We start from the raw sequence: 16,555 nt of genomic DNA on the forward strand, positions 1-16,555 counted from the left end.
AATCCAACCTCAGTTATTTCTCTCTGAGCCTCAGTTTCCTCTTCTGTAACTTAAGAGGATAGGATTAGATGACCAAGCAAGCTTCTTATTGTGGAATGCTTGTGATGTCACCCAGTGAGTTACCAGCCTCATCTGTTGCATTTTTTGTCTGTTCCCTATGATCTTTTCTCTTTTTATCCCCAGCATTTAGTATATTTCTTGGCACCTGGTAAATACTTAATAAATGCTTTTCCATTTATTCCAGGTCTTCTATATAATTAATATCTCCTGCCCTAATTACATTTTGCTTTGGTAAGAGCTTTCACTCTGGAGAGTCTTTAGTCTCTTGTTCAAATCTCACTGCTGAGGATTATTACCCCTGTGCCCTTGAACTAGTAATTTATCCTCTTTGGGCCTCAGTTTCCTTCTCTGTAAAATGAGGGGTTTGGTCTAGCTCACCTCTGAGGTTCTTCCAGGACAAGTTCTTCAACTAGCCTCCAAGGTTCTTCTCCCTGGACAAATGACCTCTGTTTGCCTCAGTTTCTTTAACTGTAAAAGTAGTTAGTAGTAGCACCTACTTCCCAAGGTTGTTGTAAGGGTCAAGTTAGATATTTATAAAGTACTTTGCAAATCTTGAAGTTCCACAAATATACTAATTATTTTTGAATGGTGAAATATTTTCCCTTTTAAATATATAGATTCAGAGGCTTGTTATTTTATTTTGAATTAAGCTTTCCCTTTCCTCTTAGAGAAAAAGTGTTCTTACCCTTATATTATTTTTATTTAGCTCAATTTAATCTTATTACCATAACATTTATCATTGGTATTATTGTGGTTACATATTTATGATTTGTTTTAAAAGTACAGAGTTTTTCTTTTTGCTATACACTATCACCTTGTCTAACTAAAATCCTCAGACAAGTACATTTTAAGTGAAGATTTAAATATTGCAACTGCCCAAACTTTAAAAAAAAACCAACTTACTACCATTTTAGATTAAAACCTTAACAAAATATAACAGTATTTTCTACCTTCTTAAATAGATATTGAACATAATTCAAATTCTTTCACATTTACTTGGTAATAACAATATGAAAATCCATTTTTGTTCTCTTCGTTAGTAGCAGAGTTCTTTGTGTACTTTTGAATTTCTTTGTCTTATCACTTAGATATCAAGACAGTCAGCAGTTACTTTTATTGTCATGGTTCCTCTCTGAAATTAATCTCTCTGCCACTTCTACCACCTCTCCTATTAGTTACACTTTCTAATCTGTTAAAGACTGAGGAACCAGATAGCAAGTTTTCTTCATCAGCAAGCATTTATTAATCATTTGTTATGTTCCAGGCCTCTCTGTTAGATACTGGGGATACAAGAAGAAAGAATAAAATAATCCTTACTTGCATTTTAATGGAGGAAACAGCAAGTGTGTGTATCACGTGTGTGTGTGTATATGTATACACAATATAATCTATTTACACATTTGCTCACATACATGTATCAATAGCACATGTGACATATACATACAATGCCCACGTGTAATATACATGCAAATATAGGTGGTATATATGATGTATATATTTATACATACATGCACATAGAGATAATATAGAATATAACATATACATAGCTATACATATATACACATATGTGACACATGCGCATCACATGCACACACATATATGCACACAAATAGCACGTGTAGTGTATACACACATACACATAAGTTTATACAGCATAAATATAAAAATGAATAACTAAAATGCCTAAATGCAGAGTGCTTGAATACAAGGTAGATGGGACACTAGTCATTGCAAGGATTGGGAAAGACTTGGTGAAGAAGATGGTGGTTTTGCCGCTTCTTTTTTTTTTCTTTTCGGAGGGGGAGGGCAGGGCAGTTGGGGTTAAGTGACTTGCCCAAGGTCACATGGCTAGTAAGTATTAAGTGTCTGAGGCTGCTTTGAACTCAGGTTCTCCTGACGCCAGGGCGGTGCTCTGTTCACTGTGCCACCTAGCCGCCCCATTTTGCTGCTTCTTAAAAGAAATAAACTATGAGGCAGGTGAGAGAAGAGATGATACATGAGTTATGTCTCTAAACAAAGAGAGGCAGAGATTAGGAGGAAATGAGTGCATTCCAGGCATGTGGGATCATGAGTGCAAAAATGTAGAGATGGGAAATGGGGCATCATGGTGAAGAACAGGGAAAGCCAGTTGGGTTGGCTCACAGAGTATGGGAGATGCAATAATCTTCAGGTCATGAAAAGCTTTAAAAACTAGACATTGGGGTTTATATTTGATTCTAAAAGCAATCTAGACTTGCGTAGGAGAGTGATATGGTCAGATCTGTGCTTTAAAAAATGTATTTTGTAGCCATGTGTAGGATGGACTAGAGTAGTAGGAGACTTTAGGTAGGAGACCAATTAAGAAGCTGTTACAGTAATATGGGTGAGAGGTGATAAGGGTCTGAACTAAGATGAGAGCTGTATGAGTCAAAAAGAGGTGGGTGCTAGAGATGGTATGGAAGGAGAAATAGTAGGATTTAGCAACTGATTGGGTATTTGGTGTGATTGAAAGTGAGAAGTTGGGGATGTTGCTGAAGTTACAAATGTGGAAGACTAGAAGAAAGGCAAAAATAGGGAAGTTTGGGAGAGGGTGTGCTTTGGAGTTGGGTGAGAGAGAGGATAATGAGTTCTATTTTAAATGTGTTGAGTTTGAGATGTCTTCAGAGCATCCGGTTTGAAATGTTCTAATAGGCGATTGGTAGTTCAGAATTGAAGCTCAGGGAAAAGATGGCCTGGGTATAAGTATCTCTCTTACCTGCATAGAGATTAAACCCATGGGAGCTGATGAGACTACTGAGAAAAAATATAGAGGGAGAGAGAAGAAGACTTAGAACAGAACCATGGAGAAGAAGATCTATATTAGGGTCATGATTTAGGTGATGAAATGCTAAAGGGGACTGAATAGTGATCACAAAGGTAGGAGAATTGGTGGGAGTAATGTCACAAATACCTAGAAGGGAAAGAGTAAGTGGAAGAAGATGGTAACTATGTCAGATGCAGCAGATAGGTTGAAAAGGATGTGGACTGAGAAAAGACCATGAGATTTGGCAAATAAGAGGTCATTGGTAACTTTGAAGAGAGCAAATTCAGTTGAGTGATGAGGATGGAAAATTACAAACCTTATTTGTAAGGTTTTTTTACAGATTTTACATTTTAATATTTTAAATTTTACAGAATTTTTTACAGATAAGCAATATACACATATTGCTCATTTTACAGATAAGCAATATACACACATGTGTATATATGTATGGCTATATAGGTATATGTTGTATTCTATATTATCTCTATGTGCATGTATGTATAAATATACACATCATGTATACCATCTATATTTGCATGTTTACTACATGTGTGCATTATATTGCATGCCATGTTTATAGGTTTCAGTTACTCTTCTTCTAACACACACAGATCTGAGGATCAGAGAGTTTGTGAGTTGCCTGGGTTCACACAGCTGGAATTCAAACCTAGGTTTTATCTGACCTCAAGTCCATCAGTCTTTACCCAACACTCATTTAGATTGTGAGTGCTGTTGTAAGGAACAAGGGCCTTGACTTTATGGCAAGGGTTTGGGGTTAACTCTTTAAAAATCTTCAGTGTCCTCTTTCATTTTTTATTCAGATTCCTGGTTCAAATTCATGATATCTTGGGTTAAATAAAGCTAGAGGAGTTTAACATCCAGTTGAGAGTGGCACATCACTACGTTATTTTCACAGTGGTCATTGTGAATGCTTTTCCCCAGTTGAATGATTCATTTCTCTCTTGTTTTATAAACAGCCAGAATTTGCTCTGTGATGTCACTATTGTGGCCGATGACATGGAAATTTCAGCGCATCGAGTGGTCCTGGCAGCTTGCAGCCCCTATTTCCATGCCATGTTTACAGGTAGGAAATGTTTCAGTTACTCTTCTTCCAACACACACAGAGCAGTTTGTGTTATCTAATCTAAGAAACTACTTCCTGTGTTTTCTTCTTTCTGAAGCCACTCTGATCTACCTGTTTAGTCTTTTTAACTTTGTTTAATAACTCCACAACTTGGTTCACTCAAGTGCATGAAACTAGGGCAGAAATGGTTAGTGTTCATTCATTTAGAAAAATAAGAAAGTTGGATGGTTTATTCCATTAGGCAGAGTTTTAACCTAGCCAACTATTATAAGAGAAAGATATTGAGAAGTTGTACAATATCTAGATGAGGGTAGCCAATATATTCAAGGGCTCCAAATACAAGAGTTGGATGAAAAAGTTGGGAGCATTTAGCTTGATGAAGAAAAGGCTCAGGGAGATCATAGTAGCTGTCTTTAGGCACTTCAAAGTTTGTCATGTGGATGAAGGCAAAGACTCTTTTCTCTGGCCCTAGAGAGCAAAACTAGCCTAGGTAGAAGAGTCAAAGAGGCAAATTTGGACTAAAAACTCTTAATTCAAGAATCATAGTAGAACTGATTATTGTTTCTTGCTTTTTTTTTTGGAGGGGGGAGGGCTTAAGTTGGGGTTAAGTGACTTACCCAAGGTCACATGGCTAGCAAGTGTTAAGTACCCGAGGCCAGATTTAAACTCAGGTCCTCTTGACTCCAGGACCAATGCTCTCTATTCACTGTGCCACCTAGCTGCCCCCTGTTGTTCCATTTTTTAAAAGAAGAAGGGTAAAGTGGGGATTTTTACCCCTTGGCTCAAGCCTATCTATAAGTTATAGGTAGATTAGATATTAAATAGATAGGTAGATCTTAAATAAATAATAATAAAATTAATTCTAAAATAAAAATAAATAATAATAATAATTTAAATTAATAAATAGATGGATATTAAATAGATATTAAACTGTCAGTTTTGATTTACCAGTTCACTTTTAGCATAACATTTGTTAATATTTCATAAAGTATATTATTTATCTATTCATTCATAACTCGACCTGTAATTTCATTAGCTTGGGGAACTCCCAGGAATCACCCTTTACCCATACTGATGAGTCCCTGCTTAGTAATTTAGGTTTTTAGAGAGTTGCCTAGGGCATTGAACGATTCAGAAACTTGCTCTTGGTCACTTTGCTCAGTATGTGTCAGAGACAAGACTTCATCCTAGGTCTTCCTGACTTTGAGCCTTGCCTTCTGTTTACTATACCACACCTTGCCACAAAGTATATTTAGCTGCACTCAAGGATTCACTGGTAAATGTTTAACAACCAGTTCTCTAGGGAGAAAAAAACTACATATGACACACGCTTTTAAGTTTCATCTGTAATATTTTTTCCATCACTTTTTTAAGCCAAGACAATCAATAAATCGAATTTAGATTATTAGAATTTTCTTCAGCACTTTTTCTTAAGCTTAGACAAAACAGTAAATAAAGCCCTGATTTGTAGCATTGGTTGATTCCCAAGGTGTACATAAATGCTCATACAACATTTAACAGCTCTTGAGAGATGGTACACCTCTGACTACACCATAAACATTCTTATTTTGAGCAGTATGTTAAGTGCTTGATAATTGTGAAGTATTAAAAAAGACTTTAAACTTGGCATTTGTATCTTCAACAATAGACATCCCGTCTGTTTTCTCTTTATTTTTTTGATGATGCCCTGTGTGAAATAGCCTTTTGCCATTATCTTTATTGTGTTTTATGTGTACTCCTTAATCTGCATACTCCCATAAACCTCTGTTTCAGGTTTTCTAGGTTGCTCTTTATGGTTTAGGGAGATTTAGGCTAGGGTGGAGTGGGGTCATGGTGTAGTAGAAGTAGTAGTGGTAGTGGTAATAGTAATAGTAATAGTAGTATAATCAGAGGGGTAGTTTTGTCAAAATATGTACCACTAAAATTTCTTTATCTGCTAGTCTTAAAATTTTTTTTAATATTCTTTTGTTTTTAAATTTTGAATTCCAGATTCTTTCCCTCCCTCCCACCTTCTCCCAGCCATAACAAGGCAAAGAACATATCAATTATATATGTGAAATCATGCAAAACATATTTCCATATTAAAAAAAAAGCAAAAAAAACCCAAAGTGAAAAAAATATACTTTAGTTTGTATTCAGAATTTATTGGTTCTCTCTTTGGAGGTGGATAGCATCTTTTCATCATGAGTCCTTTAGAATTGTTTTGTCTCAGGGCGGCTAGGTGGTGCAGTGAATAGAGCACTGGTCCTGGAGTCAGGAGAACCTGAGTTCAAATCCAGCCTCAGATATTTAACACAAAAACTAGCTGTGTGACCTTGGGCAAGTCACTGAACTCCAAATTGCCCTCCAAAAAGCAAAAAAAAAAAAGAATTGTTTTGTCTCATTGTATTGATCAGAGTAACCAAGTTTTTCATAGTTGATCATTATAACATTGCTATTACTGTGCATGATGATCTCCTGGTTCTTCTAACTTCATTTTGCATAAGTTCATATAGTTCTTTCCATGTTTTGTTTTGTTTTTTCTGAAACCATCCCCCTCATTATTTCTTATTAGCACAATAGCACACAATTACATATACCACAACTTGTTTAGCCATTCCCCATTTGATGGGCATCCCCCTCAGTTTACAATTCTTTGCTAAAAAGAGCTGCTATAAATATTTTTGTACATATAGGTTATTTCCCTTTTCTTTGATCCCTTTAGGGTACAGACCTAGAGTGGTGTTGTTGGATTAAAGGATATGCACAGTTTTATAGCCTTTGGGCCTAGTTCCAAAGTGTTCTCCAGAATGACTGAGCCAATTTACCACTTCACCAAGAGTTCATTAATGTTCCTGTTTTCCCTCTTCCCCTCCAGCATTTGTCATTTCTGATAGGTATAAAGAAGTTCCTCAGAATTGTTTTAATTTGCCTTTCTCTAATCAATAGTGATTTCCATATTTCCATAGATAGTTTTGATTTCTTCTTCTGAAAACTTCCTGTTCATGTCCTTTAACTATTTATCAGTTGGGGAATGGCTCTTATTTTTATACATTTGACTCAGTTCCTTGTATATTTGAGAAATGAAGCCTTTATCATAGATACTTGCTGTAAAAAGTTTTGATATTTCTTCTTTGTCTATACCTTTTAATACAATGTAATTTTTCCTCATTTTCTCTTTCAGTTAGGTCTGTTTTTTCTTTTGTTTTGTCTGCTATCATGATTGATACCTGCCCTCTTGACTTCAGCTAAAACATAGTAGACTCTGCCCCAGCCCTTCATTTCAGCTCTGTGTTTTTATAGTCCTCTTTCTTTGATCTCTTTGGTGTAGAGGCCCAGTAGTGGTTTCATTGGGTCTAAGTTTAGTGTCTTTTGGGCATAATTCCAAATGTGCCAAAGGAGCTGAACTATTACACCAGCAGTTCTAGAGTATTGGAGTGTCACTACCTTGTGGACTGAAAAGCTCTGTGTTTCAGTTTCCTCATATGTAAAATAAAGGCATATATATATACTTATAGGTTACACTAGATGACCTTTTAAAGACCTTTCTGGTTCTAAATCTATAATCCTCTCTCTAACTCTAAAAACAAACTTTTCAAGAAGTCCCAAGATGAGTAATGGAACAAGATCTCTAAAGAGTTTTAAAAAACTCAAAAAATATCTTATCAAAAAAGTTTGATAAGAATAAGATAAGAAATAATAATTTCAGATGTTCACTTTACCCCCCCTAATTGGATACTATGCCCCACTGCATTTTTTACTTTATTAGGGGTTGGGGAGGAAGAAAAATAAGGTTGGGCCTAGTCCTAGACAATAAATGGGAAGCAGTAGTTTGGGGTTGGGGGTGGGGGTGTGGAGAGGGCAAAAAACAGTCACCATTTGAAATAATAGAAAGTTGGATTTCAAAAGCCTCCTGGAGCATTGTTATGATGTCTAAGATTCATGCCTGCCAAGCTATGAAAATAGAGAATGCATTGTGGTAGTTTATGTTTTAGTAGTAATAATGATTACTACTGCAATAAGGTATAGGAGGATGATGAAAGGCCTTGAAGAACAACAGCTTTAAAACAAATTTTAAAATTAATCATTTATGTGCCTATAAATTTATTATTTGCTTATCAGGAAACTTACTTAAGCACACTAAAATCTTTATTCTTTATAGCTTTATGTATTTTTTATTCTTTTTGTATTTTGAAATACAACTGACAATAGAATTATGGAATTGTTGACTTTTTGAGTTAAAAGGAACTTTACAGAATAGTTGGAACTGAGTGATGTAAAGCTATAAAGACCAAGCTTGGTCCCCCCAAAAAGTGAGAGAATATCATGCCTTTTCCCTGATCCTTTTGCAGCTCTTAGGTGTGGAAAGTTGCATATTAGGTTTTTTCAACATGTTGGTCAGTTCTGGTGTATATTTTTCCTCTTCTCCCCCTCCCCCCCTTTTACCCTTCTTCTTTCCTCTCCTCCCTTTCCCTCTCCTCCCTTCTTTCCCTTCCTCTCTCCCACTCCTCTTCTTCCTCCTTTCCTTTTCCCTCTCCTTCCTTCCCCCCCATCCCCTTTCTCTTTTCCTTTTTCTCCTCATAGGTGTTCTCTGAAGTCTCTTCCAGAGCTAAATCTTATGATTCCCATGATAGAGCTAAAATGACTAGTGAGGACAATGCTTAGGAGCACATGATTAGGAATTTGAATTTATTGGAGCAGCAGCTAGAAGTTTTTGAAGAGGAGAATGATACACCAAATGATGATTGAGGAATATTGAATAGGTGAAATCAGAAAATGACAGCAGTAGATCATCTCAAAATTTAGAGCCATGATTGAAAAATTACTCTACAAAATCACACAATACAAGACTGTACAAGAGATTTTTTTTTACAAAGAGGCAATGTTAAATAGTGGAGAGGACCCCGAATTTAGAGACAGAAGACTCAGATTTTCATCCCAGATTTTCTGTTCCCCAACTGTGTGACCTACAACTGGTTACTTTATGTCCCCGAGCTTCAGGATCTTCAACTGACTGTGGGTATATTATTTGTAACGTCTGCCTCACAGGGCTGTGGTGATGATCAAATGAAATGATGCACATGAAGTGCTTAGTGAACCAGAAGTCATTATACTGAGGTGATTTGTTATTACCAGTCATACATCAATTACACACAAACACACTTGGGGACATCTTAAGTGTTTTATAAATACCAATTAGAATAGTGTTGGGAGCATAGGGTAAAAGCAGCTTGTCATGGTGCATAGGGAACAATTCTCACATACTGTCTCTGATACCTACTGGCTCTGTGACCATTGGCTCTTAGTGTCTGCAGGCAAAACCCTAAGACTGTTAGGTTGTAGAGCAGCTCTGCTAGAGAGAGGTTCCTTAATGGGAGTTCTCTGTACCAGTGAAGTCACAGGTTTGGTCTTAAAAAATTAACACACAGAACCACTAGAGTGTGAGCACCCTGATGGTAGAGATTCCTTCTTATATTTGCCCAGTGCTTACATAGATATTTCCAGGATGTCCCACAAAGCCGGACTTCTGGGGCAACTTGTCATATATACACAAACACATAACAATATGTTCATATATTATGTATATGTATGCATATGTACTTGTTTTTATATATGTATATATCTGTATCTATCCATATTAGAGATACAGTAAATTGTTGATTTGGAGGTGGCCTTCTCAGGGAATATCCCAATGAAAAGCATAGCACTAAATCCTGGTTTCTAAAGTAAAGGAGGCCCCCAGCTGATGAAAAAACCTGACTATCAAAAATCTTCTAGTGACCCCCATTTGAGGACTAGAGAAAGAGCTTTTATCCAAGCAAAGAGCTATTTCTGATTGCTCCTTCATTTTCTTGTTCATTCTCTCTCCCTTCTCTTCCTTCCTTTCTCTTTCTTTCTTTTTTCTTCCGTCTTTCTCTTGCTTTCTATTTTCTTTCCTTCCTTCCTTTCTCTTTTCTTCCTTCTTTCTCTTTCTTTCCCACCTCTCCCTCCTTTTTTCTTGCTTTCTTTTTCATTTTTGCTGTCTTTTTTCCTTGCTTTTTTCTTTTTTCCCTTTCTTTTCTTCTCTCTCTCCTTTCTTTTTGTTATTGTAAAACACACATTAATCTCATGCCCCTTTCCTACATATGATATTGGGGTTTCATTTTCTTTATTAACTCCCCTATCTCTTCCCCTGTAATGCATGTAGAAACATCTTTCATTTTTCTAGGGAAGTAGCAGGGTACATTTAATGCACTTAAGTTCTTAGAAGAACAGCTCCTCTCTGAGATCTTGTCAGTCAGTCTCCAGGGAGGCATGCAGTTAAATGCACATTACCATTATCACTTCTCCCTTCCCTGAGTTTGTGTTTGGCAATGGAATTTTGTGTAATGATGGATTCCCATAGGCCTTGCTGAGAGTTTACTGCAACTGAGGGTTTACTACTGTGTTTCCCCGATAATAAGACACTGTCTTATTAAATTTTTTGGACAGAAAAACACCAGAGGGCTTATTTTCAGGGGAGGGCTTATTTTAATGATCATTGACAGCAATTTTAATAAACAGGTAAATGTGAACAAAAAAATGTACCTTTATTCAATAAGCAAATCACTGGGGAAGAACAGGATGACACGCTCACTGTTGCAGCTCTGATTGGATGCAGCTCGGAGCGCGGCGTGCGTTTGACGGGGGGGGATGGTGCATACAGAGGGTACTGTAATATAGCGTATCACCTTCACTACAGTAGCAATCTCAATAGGGCTTATTTTCGGGGGAGGGCTTATTTTAGAGGAATCTTACACAGTAAGGGGAGGGCTTGTTTTCGGGATAGGTCTTATTATCGGGGAAACACGGTACATCAGAATACGAAATGAGCTTTCAAGAAATCTTGAGGACTGCCTGACATTTTTCTAATGGAAGAGCAGGATTAAGACAAAAGCAGGTATTTGTGCCCTTGTTTTTATTCCACATCTTTTGTGGTTACATCAATAATAAATCCCAGATCAGTGATTTTCAGGCCTTTAGCTTTTTCTTAAACTTAGCATAATTTCCATAACTGAATTCTTGACTCATTTTCACAGATTCTCCTTTTGGTTTTCATATTGAAATTTTCTTTCCCCAGCTTCTCACAAATCTGACCCAGTGATTACTTATCCTAAACTTATATATGCATGGGCTCATGGAATTGGAACTAGAAGGGACTTTAGAGGCTGTTGAGCCAAACTCTTTCCTTTGACAGATAAATAAACTGAGTTCCAGAGAGGTTAAATAATTTGTCCAAGGTCATCCACCTAGTAAGTAACTGAAGAAGCAATTGAACCCAAGTCTTCTTGTCTCCAGACCTGGCACTCTGTCAAAGATACCTAAACTTTTTTTTTGTCTTTTTGGAGGGAAGGCAGGGCACTTGGAGTTAAGTAATTTGCCCAAGGACACACAGCTAGTAAGTGTTAAGTATCTGAGTTCAGATTTAAACTCAGGTCTTCCTGACTCCAGGGCTAGTGCTCTGTTCATTGCACCACCTAGCTGCTCTGATACCTAAACTTTTTTGATTGTATATTCTTGTCAGTCAAAATTTTTTACCTGCCCCCCATGTATATTTATTTAAAAATTTCATGCATTTCCTACTGTATTAATAATGATTCACATTGTAAAACTTATACAAAAAGGAGAAATTAAAATAAGGTGATAAAAATGAAATAATATTTGAACCTAGGCTTGAATCTGTTGAATAGGGAAGTTGGATGTGCCCTTTAGGAAAGTCATTTTGGCAGCTGTGTGGAAGGTGGTTTCAAGAAGGGACAGTGTGGTGGCAAGGAGACCAGTTAGGATGCCGTTGCAATAGTGATGAGGGCCTGAACTAAGATGGGGGCCATGTAAATGGAGAGAAGGGAGAGATGTGGAGGGATAAACAGCAAGACTTGGTAGCTGAGTGAGAGCAATGAGGCAAGGATGACATTGAGCTTTGAACCTGGGTAACTTGAAGGCTTAGTAGTACTTTGACAGAAATAGAGTTTGGAAAAGATGTCAGTTTGGGGGACAAAAGTAATAGAATCACAACCCATTTTTGCCTGTTTATCTTGTGCTGTGCACTCTTCCCCACTAAAAAACAAAAAGGTTGTGGTTGGGAAGGAGCAGAGGCTGGGCTTACTCACAGATTCCACAGAATCCACACTAAGGGCTGACTTCTGCTGCCAGGAGGCGATGGGGGGAAGTTTGATTGTGGGGATGCAGGGGATAGGGGAAGCTTGGGGGAATTTTCCCAGTGCAGCTGGGAGCGCTTGGGTCAGGTTCAGTCCATCAGTCAGCTGGTATTTTAAAAAAGTATGTTTGGATCTGCTTTAAGATTCCATCGATTCTTTCTCTGGAGGTGGATAGCATTTTTCAAGAATAATGATATTTTTGACAGCAATATAGAAGTTGGCACATCCACTTTGTACATCCAGTATATCCATTGTCTAAAAAGGCACTTGGAGATGTGAGACTAGAAGTTGGGAAGAAGTTAGGTCTAGACAAGTAAATATGAGAGCCATCTGCATAGAAATGGTAATTCTATCCATGGGACTTGATCACCAAGTGCTATAGTATAGATGGAGAGGAGAAAAGAGCCCAGGACAGAGCTTTGGGGCCTACAAACTGCTAGAGGGCATGATCTATTCTAGATTCTAGATGAGAAAGCAGAGAAGGAATCATCAGACAGGTAGGAGGAGAAGGAGAGAGCAATGTCACAAAGACCTAGAGAGAAAAGAGATCAAGAAAGATAGTGATTAACAGTGTCAGGGGCTTCAGAGAAGTTAAGAAGCATGAGGATTAAAAAAAAAATTAAAAAAAAAAAGAAGCATGAGGATTGAGAAAAGACCATTACATTTGACAGATAAGAAGAAATTTTGACTTTTAGAGAACAGTTTCATTTGAATTAAAGCTTGGAAACCAAACTGCAAAGAGTTTAAGGGAGTGCCAAGAAAGGAAGTGGAGGAGCTTAGACATAAAATGGAGGAGATTGAATTCTTTCCTTCCTTCCTTCCTTCCTTCCTTCCTTCCTTCCTTCCTTCCTTCCTTCCTTCCTTCCTTCCTTCCTTCTTTTGTTCCTACTCCCTTTCCTTTCCTTTCTTCCTTCATTTCTCCCTCCCTTCCTTCCTTCCTCCCTCCCTTGCACCAAATTTGTTTTGGTTGCATATTAAGCTTGCAGTCTACTAAATTCACTAGATTTTTCTTTTTCAGAACTGCTGTCAAACTGTACCTCCCCATCTTGTATTTATGAATTTGATTATTTTGTTCCCAAGTGTAAGATTTCACATTTATCCCTGTTTAATTCCATCTTATTAGCTTCAGGCCAGTACTCTAGCCTGTCAAGATCCTTTTAGATACTAACTCTGTTATCCAATGCATTAGCTGTCCCTCCCAGCTTCTTGTCATCTGCAGATGTGATGAACATGTCACCTATGTCTTTAACCAAGTCATTGATAAAAAATTAATAGCATAAGGCCAAGCATGGATCTCTGGGGTACTCCACTGGAAACCTCCTGCCATGTTGACATTGCACTCCTCTTTGAGTTAGAGTAGCTACCTAGTTCTGAAATCATCATCATATCTCTCTGTCTTCTCTTCAAGAATAGTGTGAGATACTTGTCAAAAGCTTTGCTAAAATCTAGGTAAACTATATCCACAGCTTTCTCTTCATCTACTAATTTAATAATATAGTCACAAAAATGAAAATGAAATTGATCTTGCATGACCTGTTCTCAGTGAAGCCAGACTACATTTTTGTAATCATTGCTTCCCTGCTCAACAATCATCTTTTGAGTTATCTATTCTGGAATTTTACCAGGGATCTGCTGAGGTTTCCTGCAGCTTTCAGGTTCTGTTCTATGTAATTAAGTTTATGATTCCCCACTTCCCCTGCCTTCCACCACCCATACACACATGCACATACACAAATACCCCTGAACTTCTGATCATATATATGATTCTTTCCTGAAAACTTGGACATCCCTGAGTTAGAAGGATAATGTTGCTTGCATAGACATTTCCACATGAAACTCCTGTTTGTATCAAGTAATCATGAGTGTTCTGAAGAATGTTTAAGGAATAAGATATGAAAATGCCTTCCTCTTCATTTTCCTTTCACAAAATGTGGGAGCATGGAGGAGACGTGATGATACAGACTGCAAGTGACACAGTATTTTACAACCTCCAGGATAAAATATAAATTTTTTTTTTGTCTTTTAAAGCCCTTCATCTCCAGTCTTCTTATACCTGACTCTCCCTACCCCATGAGGTGTGTGATCCAGTGATGCTGGTGTCTTGGCTGTTATTTGCACATGAAATGCTAGTCTCTGGACTCCTGGCTTTTCACTGGCTGTGTCTTGAGTGTCCTCCCTTCTCATCTCCACTTCTAGTTTCTTACCTGGCTTCCTTCAAGTCTCATCAAAAGTTCTATTTTCTGTAAGAAGGCTTTCCCAGTCCTTAATTTTAGTGCCTTCAAGTTGAGATTACCCCCAATTTATCCTGTATCTTCATTCAGTAACCATTTATATTAAGTGCCTTCTGGGGATACAAAAAGAGGCAAAAATACAGTCCCTGCCCTCACAGAGTTTATAATGGAATACGGGGAGACAACATGCAAACAGATACATACAAAGCAAGCTATATACAGGATAAGTAGGAAATAATTAATGAAGGAAAGACATTGGAATTAAGAGGGGTTAGGGAAGGCTTCCTGTAGAAGGTGGGATTTTAGCTGAGACTTAAAGAAAACCACAGAGGTCAGTAGTCAGAGTAGAGAAGGGGTAGTGTTCCAGGCATGAGAGACAGCTAGATGAAATAGCCAGAAGCAGAGAGATGGATCTTTTTTGTGCGTGATCGTGATGGTTTGCTTGTCTTCCCCATTAGATTGTGAGCTCCTTGAAAACAGTGACTGTCTTTTGTCTTTCTTTGTATCTCTAGCACTTAGCTTAGTGCCCGAAACACAGTGGGTACTTAACAAACGCTACCCCAAACCTTCCCTAACGTTAATTCCATGGCTTACCCTACTCTGTATTCTCATTTCTCTAGTACAGTTTATATATATTTACTGTGTCTCTATTCAAACAGCAGTTTACTACCTCTGTTCTCTAATCGCCTCATCAGTGCAGGCCTTCCCTTTACAGTGGGGATTAAAACAAGAGTACCTAATAGATTGTGTAAGTGCTTAAGTCCATCAGTTCACCACTAAGCATTTCTTAAGCTCGAATTGTGTGCCAAGTACTATGGTTACAAAGGCAGAAATTGTCCTCAAGGAGCTTATATTCCATTGAAGAGACTTACACATAATCATTGAATGAATGGTTAAAAACCAAGTGTCATTTTTTTTGTTTGTTTAGCACTTACCCATTAATGGATTTGTGCTTGGCAATTAACAGCATTGCTTTTCTAATTATCAGCCTTCAAAAGCTGTTAAATAAAATTTGTTTCTGCTCCTTTCTGCCTCTGTGGTTCAGGAACTATATGGCTCCATTAAACTCCTCAGGGGGTATCTTTTAAATGTGTCTGTCTTTCCTCAAATCTTGACCTTCAAGAAGGCAGCCAATATGTAATTTGTTTTTTCTCTTCTCTGGATGTTTTGTAACTTTTGGCTCCACTAGTTGCCTTTCCCAGATGGATGTGGGAGGGTCATTTTTATTCTGGGTCTGTAATGATCAGAACATACTGAGACCAGCTACATTGCTTCTCTCCACTTAAATCTCGCTCTACTCTAAGCTGACCCTGAGCTCTCAAAGGCTATGCCAATGGATTGCAATCCTTGATAGGGCTAACAATCTCAAAGGGCTTCAGGTATAGCCCCTATCATATCTATTTTTCCAAGGACCAGCCTAAGTAAGTACAGAGATGCTGACTACCTTTTTTGGCCATAGCAAATGGCCAAACTCATAAAGACCAACTCACTGGGCATATGAACAGCCACCACGTGGTCACTGAGGGATGCCCATGCTGATGGACTCAACAGCTATTTTGTAGTGTTGACATCTGTTTACAATGCAAGTTGTTGTAACACTGGGCTTATGTTATAGGTGAGATGAGTGAAAGCCGAGCCAAGAGAATTCGAATAAAAGAAGTGGATGGCTGGACTTTGAGGGTGCTCATAGACTATGTTTACACTGCTGAAATCCAAGTCACTGAAGAAAATGTGCAGGTAAGAGCAAATACAGTATCATAGGTAGTGTTACTTAGGTGACAGGGGAGGAAGAAAGCATTCTCTGAACTAAGACACATCTTCCACCGCCTACAAACTGCTCCTCTTCTGACAAAGTTAGAGAGTTTGTTGTACAGAGCTTAACTTCTGAGTGATGCAAGGGATGATTATACCATTGCAGTGCTGTTTCTGATCATGTCTTAAGTGTTCTCAGAACTGACTTGTAAACATTCAGCTTCTTTGTGAACTTCTTATTCTTTTCATGAAAGTACCTGTCATATTTACCAATAACTACTGATAGCTACTGTTTATAATCTTTCTTTATTTCATGGAAGAGTGGAGAGGAAAAAGTATTGGCAGAAAACCAAAAGAGATGTTTTTATTCATTGCTTCTCCTCCACATACTTGAGAATATTATGTTCGTTTTCCTTTAGGGTACAGTTAAATTAGTACTATTTAGAAAATTTGGGCTAGATTTTTAATAAACTTTCTCTGGGGCGGCGGC

The 16,555-nt window shown here is 37.7% G+C and overlaps 1 protein-coding gene across 1 annotated transcript in view; it reads left to right on the top strand.

Moving 5' to 3' along the window:
* KLHL2 (kelch like family member 2) overlaps positions 1–16,555 on the top strand; it is a 178,529-nt gene that overhangs the window by 42,976 nt on the left and 118,998 nt on the right. Inside the window, exons 3-4 of the mRNA XM_069097792.1 lie at positions 3,820–3,926; positions 15,929–16,050. Of these exons, the coding sequence (XP_068953893.1) occupies positions 3,820–3,926; positions 15,929–16,050 (229 nt within the window). The remainder of the gene's footprint in view (positions 1–3,819; positions 3,927–15,928; positions 16,051–16,555) is intronic.

This window comes from Petaurus breviceps, unplaced genomic scaffold (assembly GCF_028583685.1).
Source record: "Petaurus breviceps papuanus isolate PSGF00001 unplaced genomic scaffold, PetGlider_PUasm1.0 126, whole genome shotgun sequence".
Classification (NCBI taxonomy): domain Eukaryota; kingdom Metazoa; phylum Chordata; class Mammalia; order Diprotodontia; family Petauridae; genus Petaurus; species Petaurus breviceps.